At 37.7% G+C, this 26,930-nt stretch overlaps 1 protein-coding gene across 1 annotated transcript in view; it reads left to right on the forward strand.

The window, feature by feature from the left end:
* Positions 1-26,930, forward strand: part of MAN2A1 (mannosidase alpha class 2A member 1) — a gene marked incomplete at its 5' end in the record, with an annotated part of 159,180 nt that overhangs the window by 19,024 nt on the left and 113,226 nt on the right. Inside the window, 3 exons of the mRNA XM_082651000.1 lie at positions 8,410-8,667; positions 10,967-11,111; positions 26,570-26,741. Coding sequence (XP_082507126.1) covers positions 8,410-8,667; positions 10,967-11,111; positions 26,570-26,741 — 575 coding nt within the window. The remainder of the gene's footprint in view (positions 1-8,409; positions 8,668-10,966; positions 11,112-26,569; positions 26,742-26,930) is intronic.

Here is a 26,930-nt window from a genome sequence, read left to right on the forward strand (position 1 = left end):
CCTCTCACTGTGTGGCCTCTCCCGTTGTGGAGCACAGGCTCTGGACGCACAGGCTCAGCGGCCATGGCTCACGGGCCTAGCCGCTCCGCGGCATGTGCGATCTTCCCGGACCAGGGAACGAACCCATGTCCCCTGCATCGGCAGGCGGACTCTCAACCACTGCACCACCAGGGAAGCCCCCACTCTGTCTTTTGATTGCAGAATTTAATGCATTTACATTTAGAGTAATTACTGATTGGTAAGAACTTACTAACATCATCTTGTTGTCTGGCTGTTTTGTAGTTCCCTTGTTCTTTATTCCTGTCTTGCTGCCTTCCTTTGTGACTTGATTTTCTGTAGCAGTATGCTTTGATTCTCTTCTCTCTGTCTTTTGTGAATCTGCTGTAGCATTTTGCTTTGTGGTTACCATGAGGCTTACATAAAACATTTCATAGTTTTAACAATGTGTTTTACGATGATAACTTAGATCACACACAAAAACTTTACCCTTTTACTCTCCCCTTTGAAGTCACAATTTACTTTTTATATTGTGTATCCATTAACAAATTACTGTAGCTAGTTATTTTAATGCTTTTTCCTTAACTTTTTTTTGAATTTTTGAATTTTATTTTATTTTTTTATACAGCAGGTTCTTATTAGTCATCAATTTTATACACATCAGTGTATATATGTCAATCCCAATCTCCCAGTTCATCACACCACCATCCCCACCTGCCACTGCTTTCCCCCCTTGGTGTCCATACGTTTGTTCTCTACATCTGTGTCTCAGTTTCTGCCCTGCAAACTGGTTCATCTATACCATTTTTCTAGGTTCCACATATATGCGTTAATATGCGATGTGTTTTTCTCTGACTTACTTCACTCTGAATGACAGTCTCTAGATTCATCCACGTCTCTACAGATGAACCAATTTCATTCCTTTTTATGGCTGAGTAATATTCCATTGTATATATGTATATATATGTATAACTTTATTTTATTAGAGTTAAATGGTTAGCACTCCACTGTACTTTATTACAGTATTAGAGTATTCTGAATTTGACTATATACTTATCTTTACCAGTGTGTTTTGTATTTTCTGTGTTTTCATGTTACTAATTAGTGTGTTTTCATTTCAGCTGGAAGACTTTTTTCAGCATTTCTTGTAAGGCAGGTGTTGTGATGATTTCCCTTAGCTTTTGTTTGTCTGGGAGAATCTTTATCCCTTCTTCATTTCTGAATGACAGCTTTGCCAGGTAAAGAAAGTATCCTTGGTTGGCAGTTTTCTTCTTTCAGCCCTTTGAAGATATCATCCTGCTCTCTCCTGCCCCGTAAGATTTCTGCTTAGAAATCCACCAATAGCCTATTGGGGGTTCCCTTGAGCGTTACAAGCTTTTTTTCTCTTCCAGCTTTTAAGATTTTTCTTTGTCTTTGATTTCTGTCAATTTTGTTAAACTGTGTCTTGGAGAGTATCACTTTAAATTGATTCGGTTTGGTGACCTATTAGCTTCATGAACCTGATATCCAAATCTCTCCTCAGTTTGGGAAAGTTCTCAGCCATTATTTCATTAAATAAGCTTTCTGCACTCTTCTCCTTCCCAAACTCCAATAATTTGCAAAACGGTTCTTTTGTTGGTATCCCACAGAACATGTAGGCTTTTAAAATTCTTTTCCATTCCTTTTTCTTTTTTCTCTTGATTGAATGATTTCAATTGATCTATCTTTGAGCTCACTTGCTTGGTCAAGTCTGATGTTAGAGCTCTCTACTGATGATTGTATTCTTCAGCTTGAAAATTTCTTGTTTGGTTCTTATATATGTTTTCCATCTCTTCATTGAACTTCTAATTTTGTTCTTATATTGTTTTTATGATATTGTTATGTTGCTTATCTGTTTTCTCTTGTAACTCTGAGCATCTTTTGAACAATTGTGAATTATTTGTTGGGCAATTCCAACCAATGTATCTTCATTTGTTTGAGACCAATTACTAGAGGTTTACTGTATTCCTTTGGTGGAGCCATGCTTCCCTGATTCTTTGTGATCCCTGTAGCCTAGTAAAGGTGTCTGCATTTGAAGAAGCAGTGACCTTCTCCAAACTATGGACTGACTGGTAAGAGAAGCCTTTCACCTGTGGGTGGGGGCATGCTGGAGCATGTTGTGACCCCAGGTCTAGTGGTGCAGAGCTTCAAGTGCAGGGGTGTGTGGCTGCATCAGTTTTGAGGGTCAGTGTGATGTGTCTTTGGCTCAGGCCACTGGATTTCACGACATTGATGTGTGTGGCCTCTGGTGAGTGATGCAGGGTGTTTTCAGTGGCTGCAAGGGCTGTCTGAGTCCTCAGTGGCATCGCTAGGTTCAATGGCTAGGTATCAGAGCAGACAGCAGTGATGGCCAGAGCTGTTAGAGCCTCGTTCACCCAACCACATTCACTTCATGAAGGACACTTCAGTGACAGAATCCAAGTGCAGAAAAATCTTGATGTGATGGAGTGACATGCTGAATCTAACAAAATTAAATTTAAAGGGGGGAAAAAGCATAAATGAAAGGGGGTATAGATCTAGAGTTGCAGGTATATACACACACACACATATTGGGGTGAAGTTTTGTTTCTTTGGGTGAAGTTTCTTTTGCATTTTGCCATTGGTGGTTATATAATATACATGTAATAATATTTCCTCTAGAGTTCTCTTAATTATAAATTTGATTTGGTTGAATGAAGATTTCATATCACTACCACGGTAAGAAGGATTCTAGAATCATCTCAGCGTTCTTTATCCAAACTCCCTCTACCCTGCCCCCCACACGTCAGTTGAAAATCATAGCCCATTGAGCCATGGTTACTGAAGGTTGTGAAATCTGAAAACATTTGATTGGACTGTACAGAATCCATAATCTTTGCCCTAGAAAAGGAGCCACGTATTTTACTCTACTCACGAGGTCGTGATTGTCACTATGTGACCGAATATGGGTCATTTTTTATTTCATTTCCCAAACAGTCCATGAAGATCACCCTATTATTTAGGACTCCTGATTCTTTTCTTACCTACTTTTTGGGTTACAGTGAAGAGTTTTTCTGGATTTTCTTTCTTTAAAAATTATTAGTTTCATTTTTATTTGTATTATTTTTGGTGTAGATATATGTGCCAAAAAATGACATTTACCACTTCCTTGTCTTAGGAAAAATGTTACACACTGTTTTTCTGTCTTTTTTTTTTTTAAGTAAATATTTGCATTTCTATTGTATGCCAGGTGTTGCGCTAGGGATCAGGGTACAATGATGAGTAAAACAACTGTGGTGCTTGTTCTGAATATAGTGATTCATTTAGTGATGAAGATGGGGAAATAGTACATGAATAAAATAGGTAAAAATGCTGTGGAAGAAACAAAAAATAAGCTGACATAGAGTATAACATGAGGAGGCCTATTTTCGAGAGGATGGCTAGAGAAGACTATGCAGAGGGGACATTTGGAGCAGAAGGGAGCTGGAGCATTCTGTAAAGAGAACATGAACCAAGGTCTTGATGGAGTGGAGAGGAGCAGGTTTAGAACTGAGATAAGATCAGGGTGAAGCTAAGTTGGAGGAGAGAGAGAAAGAGAGCAGCGTGGGGAGATGGATATGCAGGTCCTTATTGAGTCTAGTGTGAGGTGTTTTAATTTTTTTTTGAAGTGTGATAAGAAACCAGCACTGGATTGTAATAAAGGTATTACAGCTGAGTAGGGCATGGTTGAAGGATGTGGATATAGGAAATCAGTTAAGAGGCTGCTATACTAGGCTAGGAGAGATTGTTGGTGGCTTGGACCAGTGTGATAGCAGTTGAGAGGGAGAGAGGTAGATGGATTCGGTAAATATTTTGGAGATAGGATGAATGAACTTGCAGGTGGGTTGGATGTGTGAGCAGGGTGAGGAGGATTTCAGGAGTGGCCAACGAGGTAGACATTGAAGCTACTTAGTAAAGACTGGAGGCCTGTAAGATGGCTTTTTGGGGAAAGTAATCTTTCAGACTTAAGTTTGAAACCGAAGTGGAGAAGTCAGGTAATCATTTGGATATATGGGTCTATTTTTCAGAGAAGAGGTTTCATTTGGAGATATAAATATGGGAGACATCAGTACAGAAAATGGAATTTAAACCAAGAAGTGGATGAGATCATTTAAGACAGTAGAGAGAAGGCAGATTTCTCAGGAGCTAACCTTGAGGGCCTCCATTGTTTAGATACTGGGGAGAGAAAGAGACTGATAAACAGTTGGCAGGAGGAAAACCGAGAGCATGCGGTGCTGCGAGCAAGTGAAGAAAATATTTCAGGGAGGAGGGAGTGGTCCACTGGGCCAAATGCTCCTCGAGATGATGAGTAAGGGAATGGTGGGGCTAAGGGAAGCACCAGAGTTTATTTTATTAGATAGGATATAGTATTAAGTTGAACCATAAGAAATTGGTGACATTGGACTATTTTTGGCTTATGAGAATGGCAATTTCATATAATTTGACCTAACATAATATGTTATACTATTGAGGATGAGTTGCTTTTAGAAGGCGAGTTTGATGAAGCAGTGTTGAGGGAGTTTAACCAAAAGAATACAGCCTTTGAGCAATTGGGAGAGATGGGTTTGGAGCTCGCCAGTGGAGTGTTGGTCTTTGAAGCGGGGCAGGGAGGCACATACTTTTTCAGTTGTAACGGGAAGGAAGAATGATATGCACATTCAGCCATGCTTGAGTGATTACAGTGATGCCAATCCCAGCAGCTAGTGTCTTATGGGACAAATAATTATATAAGTTTTTGGATTTAGCAGTTAGGTGTATATAGATTGATTTTGTTCATAGGGCGGTGTGGGTACTGATCTTGGTTTGCTTGTAGTAGGCTCTAAATTTTCTCTCAAAAGTCTTTGCTATCAGTGATTTTTTTTTTTCTCAGTTTTTCTTTTTCACCAGAAGCAGAGTAAATCAAATATCATGACCTCCTTCCCCACTCCTTGGCAGTGCAACACTGTGGCCTCCCTGTAGAACTGATTAGCAAATCAAAGAATAAAGTGGTTTTCTCACAAGTGATTTTCTTGCCCTACAGAAAATTGTCTTTTTCAATATTACCATCAGCATTCTTTGACTTGTCAGCATAACTGAAACATTATCTATGATTTCTGTTACTTTAATGCAGACTACAAGTGTATCTTTTTAAGGTCATATCATGCTTCTCTGTCCTTTGTACAGAATTTGCTTATGGAAGTATGTATATTTCAAGAATTTTAGCTGTTTGTAGCGAGACTTTATTCCACTGCATAATATAGTTTAAAAAATGATTTTCATTAGACCATTATGCTAACATATCTCTAGGCCACAATTTTCTCCATGGACTTATTAATTCTGTACAGAATTCCAGGTACTGATCATTAATTGTATCTTTAAAGCTACAATGAGATTGAAAATCGTCTTTAATGCCTGCAGGATCTTTTTTCATGGAACATCCATCGCCTGTAATGTTTATTTTGTATAATACTCTCATCCATGGGTTTTGGGACTGTGGCCATAGTGAGAATATTCGCAAAAGGAGGCTCTTTTTTCTCAGTGTGTTCTTTTAAGCTATAGGTGGCTTTGCTGTGTGCATGCCTCCAAAATTATCTTTTCCCGAAAGTACAGAAAGATCTGGAGAAACATGGGCACCCATGAATTAACTTATACATTATAAGCGTCTGATAAAACACGTAGCATCTTTAAAAGCTCTACGATGGTGGTATTTTAGACTAAGCTAAGGTTTTATTTTATGGAGGTGTGTAGCTTTACCGCAGGCAAGACAAGGCAACATGTTCTAATTCTGCTTGGATTCAGAGGAACTTGATTTACTGTTGTTACCTGCTGCGGTAGAAATTGCAAGCATCACATGAAGTAGGCTTGTATCTTCAGTATTGGAAATATTCAACGAAACTCATCAGTGGTGATTTCAAAAAGCCTCAGTCTGGGGTGTTGTGATAATGAGTGAAGAAAAGTTTTTCCCTTATTTCAGACAGCCTTTGATAGCATGTCTGTTTAGGAAATTAAATACAGATTAGTCAGCTGTGTACCTAACTCTCAAATATTTTTAGCTTCTTTGGGTGAACTTTGGGTTAGGCCAAGGGGCCCCCTTTGGTCTTTCCACGAGAGCCAATCGACCAATACGGATGTGTGCCTATACAGAAAGATTTGTAGTGTAATATTGCTCAATTGCTGACCGGCAACCTCCATCATTCAGCTAGCTTCTTTGGACCCTGAACTAGTGTGTCAGTGATCCATCAGGTTTCATTTGTTTTGCCATTTCTAGTCAAGGACTGATCCATATTCTCTCTCTTGCTTTTCATGGGGGGAAGTGAGGCTTGTCTTGCAGGATGAGTTCTTTGCTAAGACCTTGCACTTTCTGCTTCTCTATACATAGATGAACAGGCTTGAGTTCTCCCTTGTAGGACATGGTACCCCACCCTAGAGGTGACAGTTGCCTTAAAGGACTACAGTTCTGACCTGTAGGGGGCTCTTTCTATCATGTGTGTCTAAGTAGAGAGGCCTGTGAGAGCATCTTTCAGGTCTGAGGAGGTCCATGGCCATCTTGTGCTCTTTGTTTCTTCAACGTCTAGGCTTTGGGTATTCATCTCCAGTGTTGTCTCTCCCGCTCACCCTCAAGGTACCTTCCTGCTGGTTTGCTTCTCATCTTGGCTATAGTAAGTCCCCTACTTAGGAACCTTCAAGCTGCGAACTTTCAAAGATGCGAATGTACAGTGCTTACTACAGTACAGTGCTGTCAATATATAGCCGATTGTGTTAGCTGGGTACCTAGGCTAACTTTGTTGGACTTGCAAACAAATTGGACTTACAGACGCGCTCTTGGAATGGAACTCATTCGTATGTAGGGGACTTGCTGTACTTTTTTTCTTATTCCAAAGTATCTCCCTTAGTCCCTTCAGACTTCTGTCACCTCTCTCACAGTTTGCTGAAGTGGTCTTCTCTTGGTAGATAGCACTCTTTTGATTTCTCCCCACCCCTTGCTGAACTGGCCAATACTTGGAACTTGAATCTTTCTTATTCTTGGCCTCCCCATTACAAAATCCACAACCACTCATAACGGATTAAAGAAGAGTATAAATACCCTTAACCAGTTTTTTCCATCTTGATTATGGCCTTCCTTATGTATTTTTTTTATCAAAAGAGGATCAATCATGTCATACATGCTACGTTTTTCATACATACTATTTTAAAACTGGGTTTTCTTCACTGTATCTCCTGAAAGTAACTTCCCAATATTTCTTTGTTTAAAAAAATTTGTATTTCTAACTTTTTAGCGACTGAAAACTGTTTCATGATATTAGATGTATCACTTGACCAGTCCTTCACTTTGGGACGTGTAGGTGTTTTTTCTTCTTCTTCTCCTTCCCCCTTTCTGTCTTTCTGTTATTTACTGGTGAGAGAATTTTTGTTTCTGGGTGTACGGATTTGTTTATTTTCTATGCATATATTTTATTAAACCTTAATGTGGACATTTTTGGGGTCATAGCGCAGGCTATTGCTATAGCTGTGGTACAAATGCAATGTCACCTTGTGTATTCAGACAGGGGCCCATATCTAATGCACATCTGTCTTTCCAGCATGTAGCCTTATGCCTGTACAGTGGGTGTTCACTAAAGAATTATTGTTGAGTTGAAGAAATGTGAGGGCCATGTGATAAACATATAAGTACTATGTATTTGGGACCCAAGATATAGGAGTGAACAAGACAAAGATTGTCATTGCTCTCATAAGTTGAAGGTTTATTCTATATAGCATGGTTTATGTTTAGAGGTGGCAAGCCTCTACATGTGAGGATCAATTAAAAAAACTGAAAGATACACAGTAGTATAGTAGAAGCAATCTAAATGACTTACAGTGCAGTTGCTTGGGGAAGGTTCATGCCAATCTTTTTCATAATATCGCTAATTAAGAATTGACTAGTTGATTTTTCTATTGATGATAGTTCTTCTTTAGGATTGTTCACTAGTGTTACTGATTGAAATGGAATGATCTTTTTTAGGTTCATACATTTTTGCTCTTATAAGTAACTGGAATCAATTATAGTTAAATTTAAAATTTCATAGCTGAGTATAATATGGTGTTATACTTAGTGATTTTAGAGACCTGAAGATCTTTTAGGGCTGGGTTTGGGGTAATAGAAAATATAGCCCCCAATATTTTTGGTCTTTCTGTTGCACATTTTAAAATATGACTAAACAAAGATTGCAGCCATGGAGAAGATTTTCTGCTGTAAATTGGTGTTTTAACAGCCAGCTGTTACGCATTCATGCATTATGTGATCCAACTTATAAAAGTGGATAGTGAAGGGAGAGTAGCTGCCCTCTTGGTCAGGCACATAGTTTAAAGAAAATGTTGTGTGTCTCTGCAGAGCTATATTAGAGTTTCATATAGCTGCCTTTTTCTTTTTTATTGTAGGGCCAGCTCTCAATGTTGCAAGAAAAAATAGACCATTTGGAACGTTTGCTAGCTGAGAATAATGAGATCATCTCAAATATTAGAGACTCGGTCATCAATTTGAGTGAGTCTGTGGAAGATGGTTCGAAAAGCTCAAAAGGCAATTTCAGCCAAGGTGCCGGCTCACCTCTTCTGCCATCGAAACAGTTGTCTCTCACAGTTGATCCTGGAGACTGTCTGTTTGCTTCACAAAGTGGAAGTCAGGGTTCAGATGTGCAGGTAATGTATGCATTCGTTAATAATCACTGGGCTTTGATTTGTTTTTGTTTTTTTAGATTTGATCTGGTATCTGTTCTTAGTTGCTGAATTCTCTGGATTATCGTTTCTATTTTTGTAAAATCATTTGATTAGTCAAATGATCATTAATGTTCTTTTTAGTGATAAATTACTGTAATTCTGTGTTTCTCCTAATTTTTCTTATTTTATACTTCCTGACTATGGCCTTTTCTGTATGCTTCTTAGGTCTTATTTTCTGTAATAGTTGAAGACCTCCAGAGGTTTAAATCTGGCCAAAGAGATTTTTTTTACCTTCCTTTGGAGAGTACCAGAAAAGCCCTACTCTTAGTATATATCTGTTCTACATTATAGGTTTCACACAGTGTAAGGTTAGATTCTTTTTACTGAATATGTCTTTGTGAGAGGGAAGGGAAATGTTCTAAAGCTGTGCTGTCCAGGATGGAGGCTGCTGTCCACCTGCGGTTAATGAGCACTTCAAGTGTGGCTAATTTGAGTTAAGATGTGCACTAATATCCACACAAAGTGTTGAAGAGTTAATGTGAAAAAAGAATGTAAAATATCTTGCTCATTCATTACATCTTGCGATGGTAAAATTTCGAATATATCAGGTTAAAAAATATATCATCAAAATTAATTTTACCTATTTCATTTTACTAGAAAATTTTAAATTATGTATTTGGCTTGCATAATATTTCCCTCGGGTAGCACTGTTCTAGAGGGTAGGGGAGTTGAAAACTAAGGTAAGAAAGGACTTCTGCCTTTCTTAAACTTTTGGTGTGTCACTCATGTTTGCTCTGTTCTACAGATTGGCAAAGAGCTATTTTACCGTTGTACCTTAGACTGGAAACTGGAACGTGGTGACAGGACCCTGGGGTGTGAATATTTTAAAGTTGGACAAAAGGAGTTGGCTCTGGCCTTGCTTCAGAGTAGAAGTTTTCATTAACTCTTGGGGACAGAGAACATGATATGATCTCGAGGCCATGGCTCACAGGCCACACCGGAAGCTGGGGACAGTGGAGCTGCCCGGGCTGTGTGCCTACAGCCTCATCAGCCTAGTGTGTGGCCAGGTTAAGATAGGATCACGATCCTGTGCTTTGAAGGTGTATCTATTTCTGTGAGGCTTGGCTTTGTTTAGGTTTTAATTAAGTATCTTTTAAAGGGAAATGATAAAATCTTTTTTGGGGGGGAGGGGAAGGGTCTAAATCTGAGCTGGACAGAAAGGAGCTGCAGAGCAGCCATGGAAATGAGGCAGAGCAAGGCAGCAGGGTACTGGGAAAGCTGCAGGGCCCCAGAAAGACCTGGAAGGAATAGCAGAGAGTGCTCTCACATCCTCTTATCCAGCTGGTTACCAAAGATTTGTTCTCATCCTTGGGAGTATTTTATTTTAGTTATAAACTTCCAAGTGAAAGATATATTATTGTTTTAAAATACTTTGTATTCACTTTTATATGACTTGCTTATCTTAAAAAAATTTTAACCCATTTATGTATTTATTAGGAGGTAATTTTTTAGTTTGAATTTTACCAAAGGAGGTTTGTGTTCCTTGTTACACTTACTATTATAAAGAGTATGAAAAATAACTTTTTAGGTTTGTTTGGCTTTGTTTTTTGATAATATTTTTTTTCCTTTTTGTCTAAAAAGATTATTATCTAGAAGGAACACTACATTGGAAACTTAGAAAATATTTGAACACTAAAAGCTAAATCTCAATGTAAAAAATGCTTCCATTTTTAAACCTAGTTGACCCTGTTATAGTTTTATTTTTAGAATAAAAAAGGTAAACATACATAGGCAAAATTAAAGAATAGCTACAGATCCATTTCCATTCAGATTCAGATACATAGGAGATTGATTATAATATAAAGATGAAGTATAAAATAATTTTCAGTACCGTGTTTGAAAATGCTAAAATACTTGATCATGATGAAATTTTTTTTTGTTTGCTCTTCAGTTCCCATTATTTTCTATTAAATTGTATTGGAAGTAAAGCAAGGGAAGAAGAATTGAATGAAGATATTTTATATTAGAAGCAGAAGAGGAAGGGGATTATTTATCAGGTTAATTATATAATACAAATAGCATTTTAACCCTTTGAATGGTGATGAAATATTTTCTGTCTTAAACTCTTTAGATAATGTCTACAGAAATAGTTTTATCTTTTAAAATATATATACAGTATAGCAAGGAGTAGTTTTGAGCAAATATTTCCAACATTAAGTTTAAATTAATAATGGTTATACATGATTAAATTTAACTTTTTTTCTTTGTCTCATATTTTTAGATGTTAGATGTTTACAGTCTAATTCCTTTTGACAATCCGGATGGTGGAGTTTGGAAGCAAGGATTTGACATTACCTATAAAGCTGATGAATGGGATACTAAGCCCCTTCAAGTCTTTGTGGTGCCTCATTCCCATAATGACCCAGGTAAAATTAGTACTTCAAAAATCTAGAGGTTAATAAGCCCTTGTAGGCCCAGAGTATTTTAATGAGAATCTGGTATAACCCACTTCTCATATATTTGAGACGTTTATTCTCTGACTTTTAACAATAACATATTTATTTTATATGTAGTTGTGTTCTCATTTTATCAATTTATGAGCCATTCAAGGATAATACTTGTATAGTATGAAATAGGAATAAACACAAGAAGGTCTTAGCGGGCTTCCCTGATGGCGCAGTGGTTGAGAGTCCGCCTGCTGATGCAGGGGACAGGGGTTCGTGCCCCGGTCGGGGAAGATCCCACATGCCACGGAGTGGCTGGGCCCGTGAGCCATGGCCGCTGAGCCTGCGCGTCCGGAGCCCGTGCTCCGCAATGGGAGAGGCCACAACAGTGAGAGGCCCGCGTACTGCAAAAAAAAAAAAAAAAAAAAAAGAGGTCTTAGCTTTGGGAGATGAAAAGTTACATGTATTTAAGGCACTGATAGTTCATTTTAGTTACTTCTTACGTATTGTGTGGGAGAATTATTTCATGTCCATAAACTCCATGTTAGAAAATGCAGAGTGCTCATGGGAAAGTTTGTATCTTTAAAATGTAGAAACAGTATAAAGTGGTTAAGAGCCTTGATGTTAAGCAGACATGAGAGTGAGTCCCAATCCCAACAGTGTTAAACAACTTTAGGCCAGCTTCTTAACATGAGAGTAAGTTTTTTCCTAGGTGGAATCAGGCTAAAGTACTTACTTCATAGGGTAAAATGTTAAAGGTATGTTACACAGCCCTAGAGTAACTGCTATCATTATCATTAATGTTGTTATTCTTTCATATAACAACTTTTGTTATTTACTGGAGCCAGAGATTTTCCCCCCATGGTAAAGGGAAGTTGCTAAAATGATGATGGGAAATATGATTCGATGTTTATCTCTGTTAGTGTGAGGACACAGGCAATGAATAAATGCCCAGTGAATTAAGTTGCAGGATTTTTTTTTGGAATATACTTCCAAAGACCTCTTTTGAATGACTTACTTTTGCTTCTATTTGTTATTTTTCTCAATTTCATTATTACTATCAGAGGCACCATATTCATTTACTACTTTGAAGGTTTTATTCTTTATTTTCAATTTTGTCATACTTATATTCTTTTCAACAAGTTTATTGTTATGTATTTATTTCTGTTTCTAAGACAATAGAACTTGTTACTTTATGTCCAGACAAATGATTTGGTGAAGCTTTGTGTGTGTGTGTGTGTGTGTGTGTACGCATGCACCCTGCTTTTGGGTGTGAGAGATAGTCTGGGAGATAGAGCTTGGATGCTGAAATGTTTGAATTTCCAGTATACTTCAATATTTAGTATGCACAGAGGTATAATATATGTGAAGTCAATATTGTTCTGGAAATTTGTGATGAGCAGTTACTACACATCAGCTTCTGACTTGGTTTCCTTGTCTTTGGTCTTAATGTCTTTATCTTTTCCTAAAAATCCCTATTAGTCTTATTAACTTTTTCTCTTACATGTTTTATATCATCTTCCTCCTTAGTCTTAGCCTTTCCCTTCAAATCAAAACTCAGGGTTGCCTGGGCACTGAATAAAGGCTACAGAGATTTGGAGCCAGGCAGAATGAAGCAGACCTTCTGGTGTCCTTGGGCTTATTTATCTATAAAATGTAGAAAATTGTGTATCTATAAAATGGAGGTCATATAGTGGACAAGAATTAGTTATAAAATGAGTACAAAAGTGATGAAAATCACATCTAATAAAAATTCCTTTTGCTATTTATCCACTTGAGCACCAGATTAAATAGTACATTTGCATTTAGGGGACACATATGAAAACACAGTCTTTGTTTATATCTGGACTCAGTGAGGTGAGGTGCTCACACTTTACATGTGGGATCTGAGACTTGCCTGTAGGACTGCAGATTTTTTTTCTGTAAATCTCATTTACTCTGAAATAGTCCCTCATTGAGTGAGATAGTGGCAGAGCCACTTTTATTATTTAAATTGTTCTCTCCTCTTCTTTTCTCTGCCAATCATGTATCATTTAATTCTTGTCACTTAATTGGGTATGTGATATGATTCCATTGTATACTATTCCTTGTAGGCTTATAAATACACTTAGCGGTGTGTTTTACAAAGAGCTTCTAATGCAAACCCAACTCTCCTCCCTTTTTGATTTTTTACAGACCTTTATTATCCTTTCCTCTTTTCTGCCATCCTCAATTTCCATCAATCTCATTTCTTGTTACTCTATAACATGGGCTCTTAACTGAAATAATAAAATTTGTAGTTTACCAGACAATGTGCCAAACGTTTTATAAACATCTAATGTTCACAATAACTTTTGAAGGTTAGTGCCACTATTCATGATAAAGGTGTTACCAACTTGCCAAGGTTACACAGGCAGTAAGTGGCACCAGAATGCTTCCCTGTTAGTTTACCTGGATCTCCCACCCAGATAAACTTGAGTGTCAGAAAACATGTGTCTCTTGTTACACTCTGTCCTCATTGCCTAGCCTAGCACTTGGCATGTAGTAAACGCTAAATATATGTAAGGCCTTCACTGACCTGCCTCCGTGCCCTTTTCACATGGTGTGTATACACACGCATTCATGCTTGTGTATACACACACACACGCATTCATGCTTGCCTATAGGCACAAATATTAACTTCTCCTTGGTCTCCTTCCTGAAGTGTAAGCTCAATGAGGGCTTGAACTTTGTCTTATTAACCACTGGGGTTAATGCCTAGAACAGTAATCAGCACATAGTACAGAGTCATTCAGTTAAATAAGTTAGTGAACAAAGGAATGTGACTACAGACTCAGATGAAACAGTTGACTTATTCTTTGGCCTATACATTTAACTTCCCTCCTTCACTTCTTCCTGCTGTCTACTTATTTCCATTCCTTTAAAAAATAGCTTATTTAAAATGTACTTTTAAATACCAGTAACAGACAATATTAAGCTCTTAAAGGGCAGGGACTGCCTCTGCCCTTTAGACTTTGTTTGCATTAAGCTTCCTTCTTGTTGCAGTTAGTATGTTGTTTTGTGAGAAGACATTATGAATAACTGTTCCTGACTGTAATAAGTGAATCTGTCTGTTGGTATCCTAGCAACCACAGTTGAATCTTTTTGTCTTAGTGAAAGATGTTAATGACCCTTACCCTCAGGCCCTTCTCCACTTGAGACAAAAATAATGGTCAGAAACAGACCTTTTAAAACTAAAGTAATTTTTGCTATCAAGCAAAATGCTAGAGAAGAACCTGACTTTCCTTAATAATTTTCACTGCTCCTTAACAAGAATAGAATTCAGATAAACTAAATTATTCTTTGAAAAACTGAATCACTCAGATCATAAAAAACCACTCTTTCAGTAGAGAAGAGATAAGTATGTACACATACATTCCAAGTCAAAGTGTGACTCTGATGGGAAATCTTTGTATAATACTCCTAAATGAATGTGCAATTAAGGCAGTTTACTTTCTAAATGAAATTTATAGAGATTTGTTTCCATTTTCTGCCACAACAATTTAAAACAAACTTTAGCTCAGTAGTTTATCAGTGAAGTGTTGTCTGTTGGGGATAGAGTTTAGAAGATTCCTATATTTAGTCACCGTACTTAAAAAATTATGTTGCTGTATTTTTATATGTGGAGATATTTTTCTTTTGGGATCAAATTGGAAAGATAAATTTCAAATTATTTTTGTATATTAATAAAATTCCTAATTATGTCTTCTTCCAGTCCATAAGGACATGTAACAATTATCATATAATATTTTACATGGTTTATATGAGATAAAACAAAGTTGGAAAGGAATTGTTAAGTAAATACTGATAATTTTGTACCTTTATGCTTTTCAAAAGTTTTGAATCATAGACCATGAAATTAAATGTTAGTTGATTGATACATGTTCATGTTGTATTTAATAAGCTGATTAAAACACAGTTACAGCACCTTTGTATCTACAATCTTAATTCTTTGCTTCCCACTAGTTAAACTGCTGAAATATTTAGTTAATTTTCCTTCAAAGAAATCACAGTGTGTAGAGAGAAGATAAGGTATACTAAATGAAAAATTGGACAGCATATTGTTAGTTAAGCAATTTGTAAAATGAGTGTTAGAAAATAATCCCCCGTGTGGTATGACTCCAAAACAGAAGGAAGACCTAGGCCCAAGAGTCACAATGGAAAATAATTTTCTTTCATGCATTTGCAGTTCTTCTGCAGAATTTTTATTGACTTGATTGAGTGATTAGGATTTTCAGCCTTTTTTTTTTTGAAAATTAAGAGCAGATTTTTGCATTTAGTATTATATGATAATTTGAAATGAATTTGTTTATGTATCCTTATTCTTAAAAAGTTTGTGAAAAAGAACAAAAACATGTGAGGACATCACAGTGTAATGTTATTTCACAGCTTTTCTGTTCAAATACTGTTAAGCACAGTCAGAAGAAACCAGTTCTGGCCAGCCATGGTTGAGTACCGCGCATGTAGGTGAAAGGCAGTGGGGACAGAACTCAGGCTGCCAAAGGAACCTGCCTAGTGGAATGAGATGGTCAGGAGGAGGAGAGCATTGTACGCGGTCACAGTTTGGGGAGTATATTTTTCTGTTTAGTTATTGTGGGATAAAGCGAGTTCTTTGGTTTTGGCTACTGTGATGGGAAATTTGCGTTTCTGGAGCTAAGATACTATGACATTCATTGCCCGTCCTGCCTCAGGGTGTGTTTGGTGTGTGTTACTTCATGGAATCTGTCCTGCAACCCTGAGAAGTGGTAAATTTAAATCCCATTTACCAGGTGAGGACAGTAAGGTTAGAGAAAGTGTAGTTATTTGTTCCAGGTCAGTCAGTCATAAATAAATGGGCAGAGGAGTGAACTGGATCTCAGATTTACCTGATTCTAAGATCCACGTTCTTTCCATTTTCTATACTGCCGCTTAAGATACTTTATTTAGTTCAGATGATGCTAGTATTTATTTTCTTCTTGCTTTATGGGCATTAGCTAATTTATTAGCACATTTATCTGAACTTTGGGTTGTTAATAGAGTTGCCAGATTTAGCTGGGGAAAAAAAGAAAAACAGGCTGCTCAGTTAAATTTAAATTTCCTATAAACAATGAATATTTTTTTTACATGTGTTGCAAATATTGTATGGGACGACACACTTATACTAAACATTTATTATTTATCTGAAGTTCAAATTTAACTTGGCATCCTGTATTTTATTGGGCAATCTTAATTGCTAAGAAATAGTGGCATTTAAAAGTTAAATATTTACATGGCTCTTTAGGGTTGTCTTTTTAAGAGATCTCTAGAATTGGTGTATTGAAGTTCCTTTTTAGAGGGAAAAAGTCTGATTGTTTGGGCTGTGACTGGACTGTATTCCTTAGGAGCACAAATGTCAGGTGTAGCGCCTAAGAGATGTAGGTGATCATATAAACGTCTCCCGATTCCCCTATTTTGATTACTTTTGTCTGTCATCAATCCTGGGTGCATCAGAGCTCACCAGTATGCTGGTTACACAAATAATTGCTGGCACTATGGGAATTTACTATGTTCCAGGCGCTGTTCTAGGTATTTTACATGTATTGAATCCATCACTCCTCTCAGCAACTTTATGACAAAAAATCCTGTTTTTACCCTCATTTTGCAGATAAGAAAACTGAGGCAGAAGAGAGGATAAGTAATGTGTCAGTGGCAGGGCTGGGTTTGAACCCAAGCCATCTGGTTCTGGAATCAGAACTTGTAACCATTAAATATTGCCTCTTGCAGGTAATACTTCTGAACCCATAGGAGAGCTTTTAGGAAGAAAGTCTTCAAGTTTTTCCAAGCCAAATGCTATCTACTTTAGTATTATTAATCACGTAAAACATTTTAGTAACTCTCTTGCAAAAGTAGATTCCTCATTGCACTGTTTCCTATCCTTTTTTTCTTCTCTTCTATCCTTATTGAAACAGATGTCTTTGTCCTTAAATACTAAATTAGTACATGAAATGGTGAGTGGTTTTCCTCATTGCTACATATTTTACAATTAGAAAGTGATTGAGAAGCCATATTTTCCAGCTTTTAAATGGTTTCTTCTAGAAGCTTTGATTATTTGTCCAGTATTGGCTTACTCATACGGCTAAGTACATAGACTCCTCACATATCCTAAGAGTAATGCCTCAAAGGAATATACATGTCTCTCATATTATAGACAACCAAACTCTATTTGGAGAGGACTTATTAGACCTGAAGTGTCCTCATTTGGTGTGAGTAGATACTCATGGATGAAATTCTTAACAAGAGAGGGAGGTAACTTTAGCACCGACTTAGAAAGTATTTTAGAGGTTGATCTCACAATTGCAGGTGTCAGGTATCAAGGTATGCAGGTCTTTTAAAGGGCATTTAGAAAAGCAGTACAGTAAGAGGTCACATTTGGCCATTATACATATACAGCTGGGGTGAACAAAACCCCAGCTGTCCTAATAGTAATGCAAATAGGTTCTTGTGGTGTGGGATAGAATTTCCAGTGACCGCATCTTACATGGGTTCAAAAAAAATGCTGTATCTCAAACAAGTTAATGGAAGTGAAGCTGATATGCTTTAAAAACTATTAGATGACACTGAATCACCTGGCAAAAAGGTTGGGTTATTTTGAAAATCTGAGTTTAAAAGCATTTAGAGGAATCAGCAGGTTTGCAGGTTTCCAAAGACTCAGCTTCATCTTTGATTCTCCCTCGACTCTCTTCTGGAAACTTAAGTCAATTAGTAAAGGCGCTTCATTTTGCCTCCTTGGCCTCTTATTTCCCTCTGTTTGTTTCCACTGCGATCCATTACCATATTTTAGCAGAATTATTGCAGTGACCTCATTTCCTGTTTTTCTTCTACTTTACCTTGTTAGTCTATCCTTTATACTCACAGTCCAGTTATTTTTGAAAATACAGCTCAGAATACCTTAACTGCCTCTCTCCTAAGTTCTTGGTGAGAAACAAGGATCGTTTAGAAGGTTTCTGTGATCTGACCCCCTACTTCTATTTATCTCACCATGCTCCCACCATGTAAGCTGCAGTGCAGCCATACCCAACTGCCTTCTGCTACCTGAAACTGACACACAATTTCATGGCTTAGTGTCTTTTCCATATCCTCTTCCGTATTTGGAACTTCCACCTTTTCTGTCTAACCAAATGACATCTAATTTAAGAATCTCTCTTCTGTCCTTCTGGTAGGAATTTACCATTTCTTTATTCCCATGGCATTTGGTTCATACGTTCACTGTAGAATCTGTTTTCATTTAGCTTAGCTTTATCGTTTTGCCCTTATTAGATGCTTGGTTTGTGTTTGAACGAATAAACCAGAACAGAACGTTAATTAAAACTCTTCCACAGTTTATCGGGGGGGAAAATAAGCTTATTTTATAATAGAGATGTTGGAATTAAAATTAATCAGCATGTGAGTTATGGTAATACCAATTAAAGTTGTATGTGACCCTTTAAGTGTAAGATTGGATGTTGCAGTCGAATATTGAAGGGTTTGACAAGTGATGGAAGAAACCGTTGTCCATGTAGAATAACTTAATGACTAAAATAAAGGAGATTTTTTTAATGCACTCTACTTGTATTTTTAAATTTGAGAATATTATGTTAAAATGGAAATAAATTGAAGCATATTGTAGTTTTTCAATGTTTATTATCTGGATATAATTATTTTTGACTCAGAATCTTTTTATGTTTTCTTAACAGTTGGTACCTATTTAACTTTTGAGTGGAATTAATGTACTCATTAAAAAATCATTATTGTAGCAGTTAAAACCGTAACAGTGTAACAATGATTTGAGGGGCATGCCTTCTTCCGGATGTGTGTTTTTAAATCATCTTAGGGCTGACAGAGGCTTTTTAAATATAAAATAAGAACTTAGAGATATTGTTCAAAGATTATTAGGTTAGTATCAGAACAGAGAGTGAACATAGCAGAGCTAATAGTATGTGGTATCTTTGACCTTTGGTTCTTTTCTAGTTGAAGTAGTAAGTTTGCATTTATACTCCACTTGCATTTTTTTCCAGTCCTTTCGGCACCACACTTCATTCATCTATCAAGCACTTACTGAACTCTTGCTGTTGTAGACTGTACCAGGTGCTAGATTCACGAGAACTGACTCATTTGAAGTTCAGGTTGTAGCATGTGTCTAGGCTTGCTTCTAAAATTTGCAGGGCCTGGGGCAAAAGTACATGGAGGCTGTCAGACACTCTGTCTAAACATTTAAAAGTTATAAATCAAACTAATACATTGCTAAATAAAATAGGTCTCTTCCTACTCCCTTGAGAAATAGCTCAGAGATCTGGAAGTCCAGGTGTGGGTTTAGATTGCTTGGGCTCCACTTCCCCACTGGAATGTGCTGGTGTGGGGAGAGCCAGCCTCCAGGTGGCCCAGCCCCCTCTCCTCCCAGACCTGGCCTTGTCCTAACCCAGGAGGGGCTCTTCTTGCAGACACCCCAGCACTCTTCCCACGCCCCTACAAACTGCAGCCCCTTGGCTACTGCCCAGGCTAGTTCGACTGTTCGACCTGCAAGTTCGACTGTCCTGGCAGGTAAAGGCATTATAGAAGGCCTCGGGAGGCTCAGAAAGCTGGCTTGGGGATGTTTGGACACAAATTTCTGGGTCTCGGGGACTCAGAACGGCAGGGCTGGGTAGGACAGACTGGGCGGGCAAGTTCTTTGCGCTGTGGATTTATCATGTGGAAAGGGATGTGGTCAGAGGAAGAATAGGGAGAGCCCTCTCGAGTCCAGTGCTCAGGGTGGGACAGTCTTTGCCCAGGTCCTAAGGGTGGTACTGTGTATGCCCTTGAACCAAATAAAACGAAGTGTTCCTTAAGAGGATCAGGTCTCCACGAAGTCTGTAGACTTCAAAGCTAGATTGGGTCCAAAATTTAAAAAATAAATTGTATTTTGTTAGCGAACAATTACTAGGTGTCTATTTGTTTATGCACATTAAAAATAAGCAGTAGAGTTTTCAACTTTATTAGTTTTCTGTTTTAGAACTTAAAAACATTTTATGATAAAATAGTGATAGTGAATTTGGAATTATGCTGGCTGTATAGAACTTCTAGTTGTGTACTCTTTGTTTTTAATATTTCCCCACTTATTTAAAATAGTGATTAGGTGTTTTATGGGTGATAGTGTTGTTAGAATGAGAAAGAATAAATTGAAAAGTATTAATGCTGTTCTAGCCCTGGTTCAATTTCCAAGTGTATTCAAGGGAAAGAAAAAGGCTGTGAATTGACCACTTAAGTAAATCAGTTTGCAACCGAATGTCCCAAGATTACTCAATCTAGAGGTAGGAATATAATTTTATGTCACAAAAATTCATCCCATACAACTTTTTGTGAAATACTATCTTTGTGATTGGTCTCATGTTGATATACAATTGGAGTTTTACAGTAATTTAGAAAAAGAAAGAGCCAATTCAATGTAAAAAGGAATACTTGATTATGCTATTGTATAAGAGCAGTAAAAGCTAATTTACTGTTATATTACTCAATATTGAAAACTGCAAGAGGCTATCTTTCAGTTCATTCTTAATTAATTGTGCTGTATTATAGTGATAGTAGTATCTATTATAGATGAGTTTTATGCAAGGCCTTTAAGTTGACATCTCTGAGCTTGTATTTTGGCTCACGTAAATATCTTTGACATATTTTCTGCATGATTGTTGAAGGCAGAATGGATTAATCAGTCACTGTGATTCCTCTATGAAAACTCCCGTGGTAAACTATTCTTTGAAATGGCCTGAGTTCATAACAACGTATAACTGATGAAAATAAGTAATTGTATTTAAGAAAATAACCCTTTCACTTATTAATCTTCATAAAGACTATTTTTTCTAAATTTGCCTCTTCTGCTAGGTTTCTAGTGTTTTATTATTGAATTAATTTTGGAGGCATTCCTCTGTTCATAGTTCCTTTCTTTAAATGAGTTATCAGTCAAATAATTAGGGATTAATTTTGACCTTTGTTAAAATTTAGGTAGAAGATAGATGTGATGTCTTAGGGACCATAATTCTAGTAGAGCCATTTAGTAATTTAGATGGTCCTTATTGAGTACATATAATAACATGGTATGCAAATTGATGTTACTTACATTTGATTTCAGCTCAGTCTTGCAATACAGAGGTAGATGTATATTAAGTATTATGATGGTATTTGGTAAAGTAGATTCTCTCTGCATTTTTTGAATAGTAATAACACTTATGTTTTCTAGTGTGATATTGGTTCGCCAGGGCTGCCCTAAAAAAGTACCACAGATCAGGTGGCTTAAACAACAGAAAATTATTTCCTCACAGTTCTGGAGGCTAAAAGCCCAAAATCAAGGTGTCTGCAGGGTTTGTTTCTTCTATGGGTCTCTTGTCCTGGCTTGTAGATGATCATTCTTCTCCCTTTGTCTTTACATGGGCTTCCCTCTGTGTGTGTCTATGCCCTAAATGCCTCTTCTTAGAAGGACATGCATGGTACCTTGCACGTATTGCAGGTTTGGTTCGAGACCACTGCAATAAAGTGAGTCACACGAATTTTTTCCCAGTGCGTATAAAAGTTTTGTTTACACTATACTGTATTCAAAGTGCAATAACATTGTCTAAAAAAACACAACATACAGATCTTAATTAATAGATACTTTGTTGCTTAAAAGTGCTAGGCATCATCGGAGTCTTCAGCCGATAGAGGGTCTTGCCTCGATGTTGCTGGCTGCTGACCGATCAGGGTGGTGGCGGCTGAAGCCTGGGGTGACTGTGGCAGTTTCTTAAAATAAGACGACAGTAAAGTTTGCTGCGTCGACTCCTTCTTTCATGAATGATATCTCTGTAGCATGCAATGTTGCTTGATAGCGTTTTGCCTACAAGTAAGACTTCTTTAAAAATTGGAGTCAGTCCTTTCAAACCTTTCCGCTGCTGCTTTATCAACTACAGTTATATAATATTCTAAATCCTTAGTTGTTATTTCAACAGTCTTCACAGCATCTTCATCAGGAGTAGATTCCATCTTAAGAAACCACTTCTTTGCTCATCTATAAGGAGCAACTCCTCATCCCTTAAAGTTTTATCAGGAAATTGCAGCAATTCAGTCATTTTCAGCCTCCACATTTAATTCTGGTTCTCATGTTTTTTTTTTTTTTTTTTTTTTTTTTTTTGCGATATGTGGGCCTCTCACTGTGGTTGCCTCTCCCATTGCAGAGCACAGGCTCCGGACACGCAGGCTCAGCGGCCATGGCTCATGGGCCCAGCCGCTCCGCGGCATGTGGGATCTTCCCAGACTGGGGCACGAACCCGTGTCCCCTGCATTGGCAGGCGGACTCTCAACCACTGCGCCACCAGGGAAGCCCCTGGTTCTCATGTTTTTTCCACCACATTTGCAGTGACTTCCTCTGCTGAAGTCTTGAATCCCTCAAAGTTATCCCTGAGGGTTGGAATCAACGTATTCCAAAATCCTGTTAATGTTGATATTTTGACCTCTTCCCATGAATCGCAGAGGTTCTTAATGGTATCTGGAATGGCAAATCCTTTCCAGAAGATTTTCAGTTGACTTTGCCTAGACCCAGCAGAGGAATCACCGTCTATGGCAGCTATAGTCTTATGAAAGGTATTTCTTAAAGAATAAGACTTGAAAGTCAAAATTACTACTTGATCCATGAGCTGCAGAGTGGATGTTGTGTGAGCAGGCATGAAACCAATGTGAATCTCGTTGTACATCTCCGTCAGAGTTCTTGGGTGACCAGGTGACCATTGCTAATGAGCAGTACTATTTTGAAAGGAATCTTTTTTTCTGAGTACACGGTTTCAGTAATGGGCTTAAAGTATTGAGTAAACCGTATTGTAAACAGATGTGCTGTTATCCAGGCTTTGCTCTTCCATTTATAGAGCACAGGTGGAGTAGATTTAGCATAATTCTTAAGGGCCCTAGAATTTTCAGAATGGTGAGTGAGCATTGGCTTTAACTTCACTAGTCACCAGCTGCATTAGCCCATAACAAGACAGTCAACCTGTCCTTTGAGGCTTTGAAGCCAGGCATTGACTTCTCCTCTCTAGCTAAGGAAGTCCGAGATGGCATCTTCTTCCAATAGAAGGCTGTTTCATCTACATTGAAAATCTCTTGTTTAGTGTAGCCACCTTCGTTCATTATCTGAGCTAGATTTTTCTGGATATCTTGCTTCAGCACTTGCTGCTTCACCTTGCACTTTTATGTTAAGAAGTTGGCTTATTTCTTTCAACCTCATGAACCAGCCTCTGCTAGCTTCAAACTTTTCTTCTTTATCTTTCTCAACTCTCTCAGCCTTCATAGAATTGAAGAGAGTTAGGGCCTTGCTCTGGATTATTACACTTTGACTTAAGGGAAGGTCGTGATTGGTTTGATCTTCTATCCAGACCACAAAAACTTTCTCTATATCAGCAATAAGGTTGTTTAGCATTCTCATCATTCATGTTTTGATTGGGTAGCAGTTTTCATTTCCTTCAAGAACTTTTCCTTTGCATTCATAACTTGGCTAACTGTTTGGTGCAGGAGGTCTAGCTTTTAGTCTCTCTCAGCTTTTGACACGCCTTCCTCACTAAGCTTAATCATTTCTAGCTTTGGATTAAAGGTGAGAGACATGTGATTCTTCCTTTCACTGAACACTTGGAGGTCATTGCAGGGTTATTCATTGGCCTAATTTCAATGTTGTTTTGTATCAGGGAATAAGCAGGCTGGAGGGGAGGGAGAGAGATGGGGAATGGCCTGTAGAGCAGTCAGAACATTGTTTAAGTTCACTGTCTTATGTGGGTGTGGTTCATGGCACCCCCAAAACAACTGCAGCAGCAACATCAAAGATCACTGCTTACAGTTCTTGGTAACAAATATAATGATAATTAAAATTTTTGAAATATTATGAGAATTACCAAAATGTGACAGAGACACAAAGTGAGCAAATGCTGTTGGAAAAATGGCACTGATCGATTTGTTTGACAGATGGTTGCCACAAACCTTCAATTTGTAAAACATGCAACACCTGTGAAGCAAAATAAAGCAAAGTGCAATAAAACGAGTTATGCCTGTATTGGATTAAGGCCCATTCTCATGACTTCATTTTACCTTCATTATCTCTTTAAAGACCTTACATCCAAATACAGTCACATTCTGAAGTGGGTGTTACTGGGTGTTAGGACTTCAACATATGAGTTTCAAGGGGACACAATTCAGCCCATAATGGGGGCATAAAATGAATTCTATGCAAATTGAAGTGTTGGGTAACCAATATGTTTAAGATGTGGAGCAATTTATTTAATGTTTTAAATAAATTGTATACTCTTTCAAAATTAGATGTTAGGAATATCTTTTATTTCTCCTTTGACCCAGTTTGATTGTAGAGATGTGGAAGGGGCAATTAAAGACTGATGATGATTATGATAATAATAATAGTAGCAGCAGCTACTATTATTATTATTAAGTGCTATATTATATACTGGGCTCAGGTCTGAGCACTTGATATTTTTTGTCTCTCAGGGGTGCTGCATGGTCAGCAGGGAGTTAGGGCATCTCCATTTAAGGATAGGTTGAATTTTCTTTGCTTGTCCCTGGGAATCCAGATGTGGATCCTGGCCTCAGTGCTCTGGGACAGGGTCTAGGTTGTACCTTTGTGAAGCAAGATGGGATTCTTTGTAAACCACTATTTTATGAGACATCTTTGCGTTTTCTGTAGGTACAGGCTTTTTATTTAAACATGAAAAAGTTGAATTATTCAGGTAGTATTCTTTGGTGACAAACCAGCTTAAAAGTACTCCAGATCAAGAAAGTCCTATAAAGAATATTTTACACTATATTCCTATTTGGCTCATAGCTTCATACCCATCACTTTGTAGGTGCTCAGTAAATAACCGTAGAATGAATAGAGTTCACTTAAAGCAAAAGGGAGAAATATAGTCACACTGGCAGTGCCCTTTAGAGGCTCATATTTGCATTGTCAGAATAGTATATTGCCGGCTCAGCCCTCGTAGGTTTTTGTTATTTTCTGCCAGCAAATACAGTATGCATTGAATATTCACTTAATTGTAGACAGACAAAAGAAATAGCCAGTTGTATCCCTTGTATCTTAGACCTCCCATATGCTTGAGGCTTGGTAACAATAGCACAGTGGTTAAGCCTGTCTCTATAGAAAGTCCCCTTCCTTTTAGATTTCATAGGTAAGAGATTATGCTCAGCAGGGTATATTTTGTGTCCCACCAGTGGGTGGAATTGGTGGCTGTGTATGTTTTGCTTCAGCCACTCATCACGTTGCTTTATTACTCTGCTGGATGGGGCTGTATTTGGAGCTATAGGTCTTGTTAAAAATATTTCTTTATAGTTGAATTGCAAATGTCTTTAGATAAAGTCTCCAGGATCTTTGAGATGCAGTAGGAAAAGTCAAAGAACTAAGTTGTCAACATCAATTCTTTTTTGAAAACAACTTTACATAGATGTGTACATATTTGTTGTTTGATTATTGCTCTGCTGCTGGCTTTTCAGTAGAGTTTGTACTTGTGATTTTCTTTTTCTTAGTTTAGGTTACTTAATGGATAGGAAATTTTAGATGTGGTATGAGAGAGGATAAAATTTTTATTCCATATTATGAGAATATTACTGTCAGCTTGTCAACACTGTTCAGATTTTTTTAATTTAAAAAATTCCTTAAATTGGGCTTCCCTGGTGGCGCAGTGGTTGAGAGTCCGCCTGCCGATGCAAGGCACGTGGGTTTGTCCCCGGTCCGGGAAGATCCCACATGCCGCGGAGCGGCTGGGCCCGTGAGCCATGGCCGCTGAGCCTGCGCGTCCGGAGCCTGTGCTCCGCAATGCGAGAGGCCACAACAGTGAGAGGCCCGCGTACCGCAAAAAAAAAAAAAAAAAAAAATATATATATATATAAAATTCCTTAAATTAGAGATAAATTATAAATAGTTGAATTAGATATTATAATTACATATGAAATGCTTTTTGGCTTTTTCATTTTTCTCATTGATATCTGAATTTGTACAGTTTTCAGAGTATTTTTATCATTTCAATATTAGTGGCTTTTTTTTTTTTTTTTTTTTTTTTTTTGCGGTACGCGGGCCTCTCACTGTTGTGGCCTCTCCCATTGCGGAGCACAGGCTCCTGACGTGCAGGCTCAGCGGCCATGGCTCACGGGCCCAGCCGCTCTGCGACATGTGGGATCTTCCCGGACCGGGGCACGCACCCGTGTCCCCTGCATCAGCAGGCGGACTCTCAACCACTGCGCCACCAGGGAAGCCCTATTAGTGGCTTTTTGAGTCTCACATCCATTTAAGTGGAATTTCATTAACTGAAAACGTTTGCTAAATTTTTAAATATGTCTTTATATGAATGAAACGTGAGGTTATGCAAGGGTAATGCAATGGAATGTGACAGTTTAAATCAGACATATGAATCAGACCTTTGTGGTATATTTGTGTCTTAATTTAGGTTGGTTGAAGACTTTTGATGACTACTTTCGAGAGAAGACTCAGTATATTTTTAATAACATGGTCATCAAGTTGAAAGAAGACCCACGGAGGAAATTTATGTGGTCTGAGATCTCTTACCTTTCAAAGTGGTGGGAAACTATAGATACTCAGAAGAAGGATGCTGTTAAAAGGTTTGTTTTTTAAAACTTTTTTTTTTAATTTGGTAATATTAAACAATTATACAGTGAAACAGGTGTTGAATTTTTAGAATGTGAAAATTCTTAGCTTTATATCTGAAAGTTAAAATATTTCTTCGCATTCTGTTTTTCCTTGATTCTGGTTCATCTCTGAAAAAGTGACTTGAAACTTTTCCATTGAAA

The sequence above is a fragment of the Grampus griseus genome, assembly GCF_964374135.1.
Source record: "Grampus griseus genome assembly, chromosome: 3".
Classification (NCBI taxonomy): Eukaryota; Metazoa; Chordata; class Mammalia; order Artiodactyla; family Delphinidae; genus Grampus; species Grampus griseus.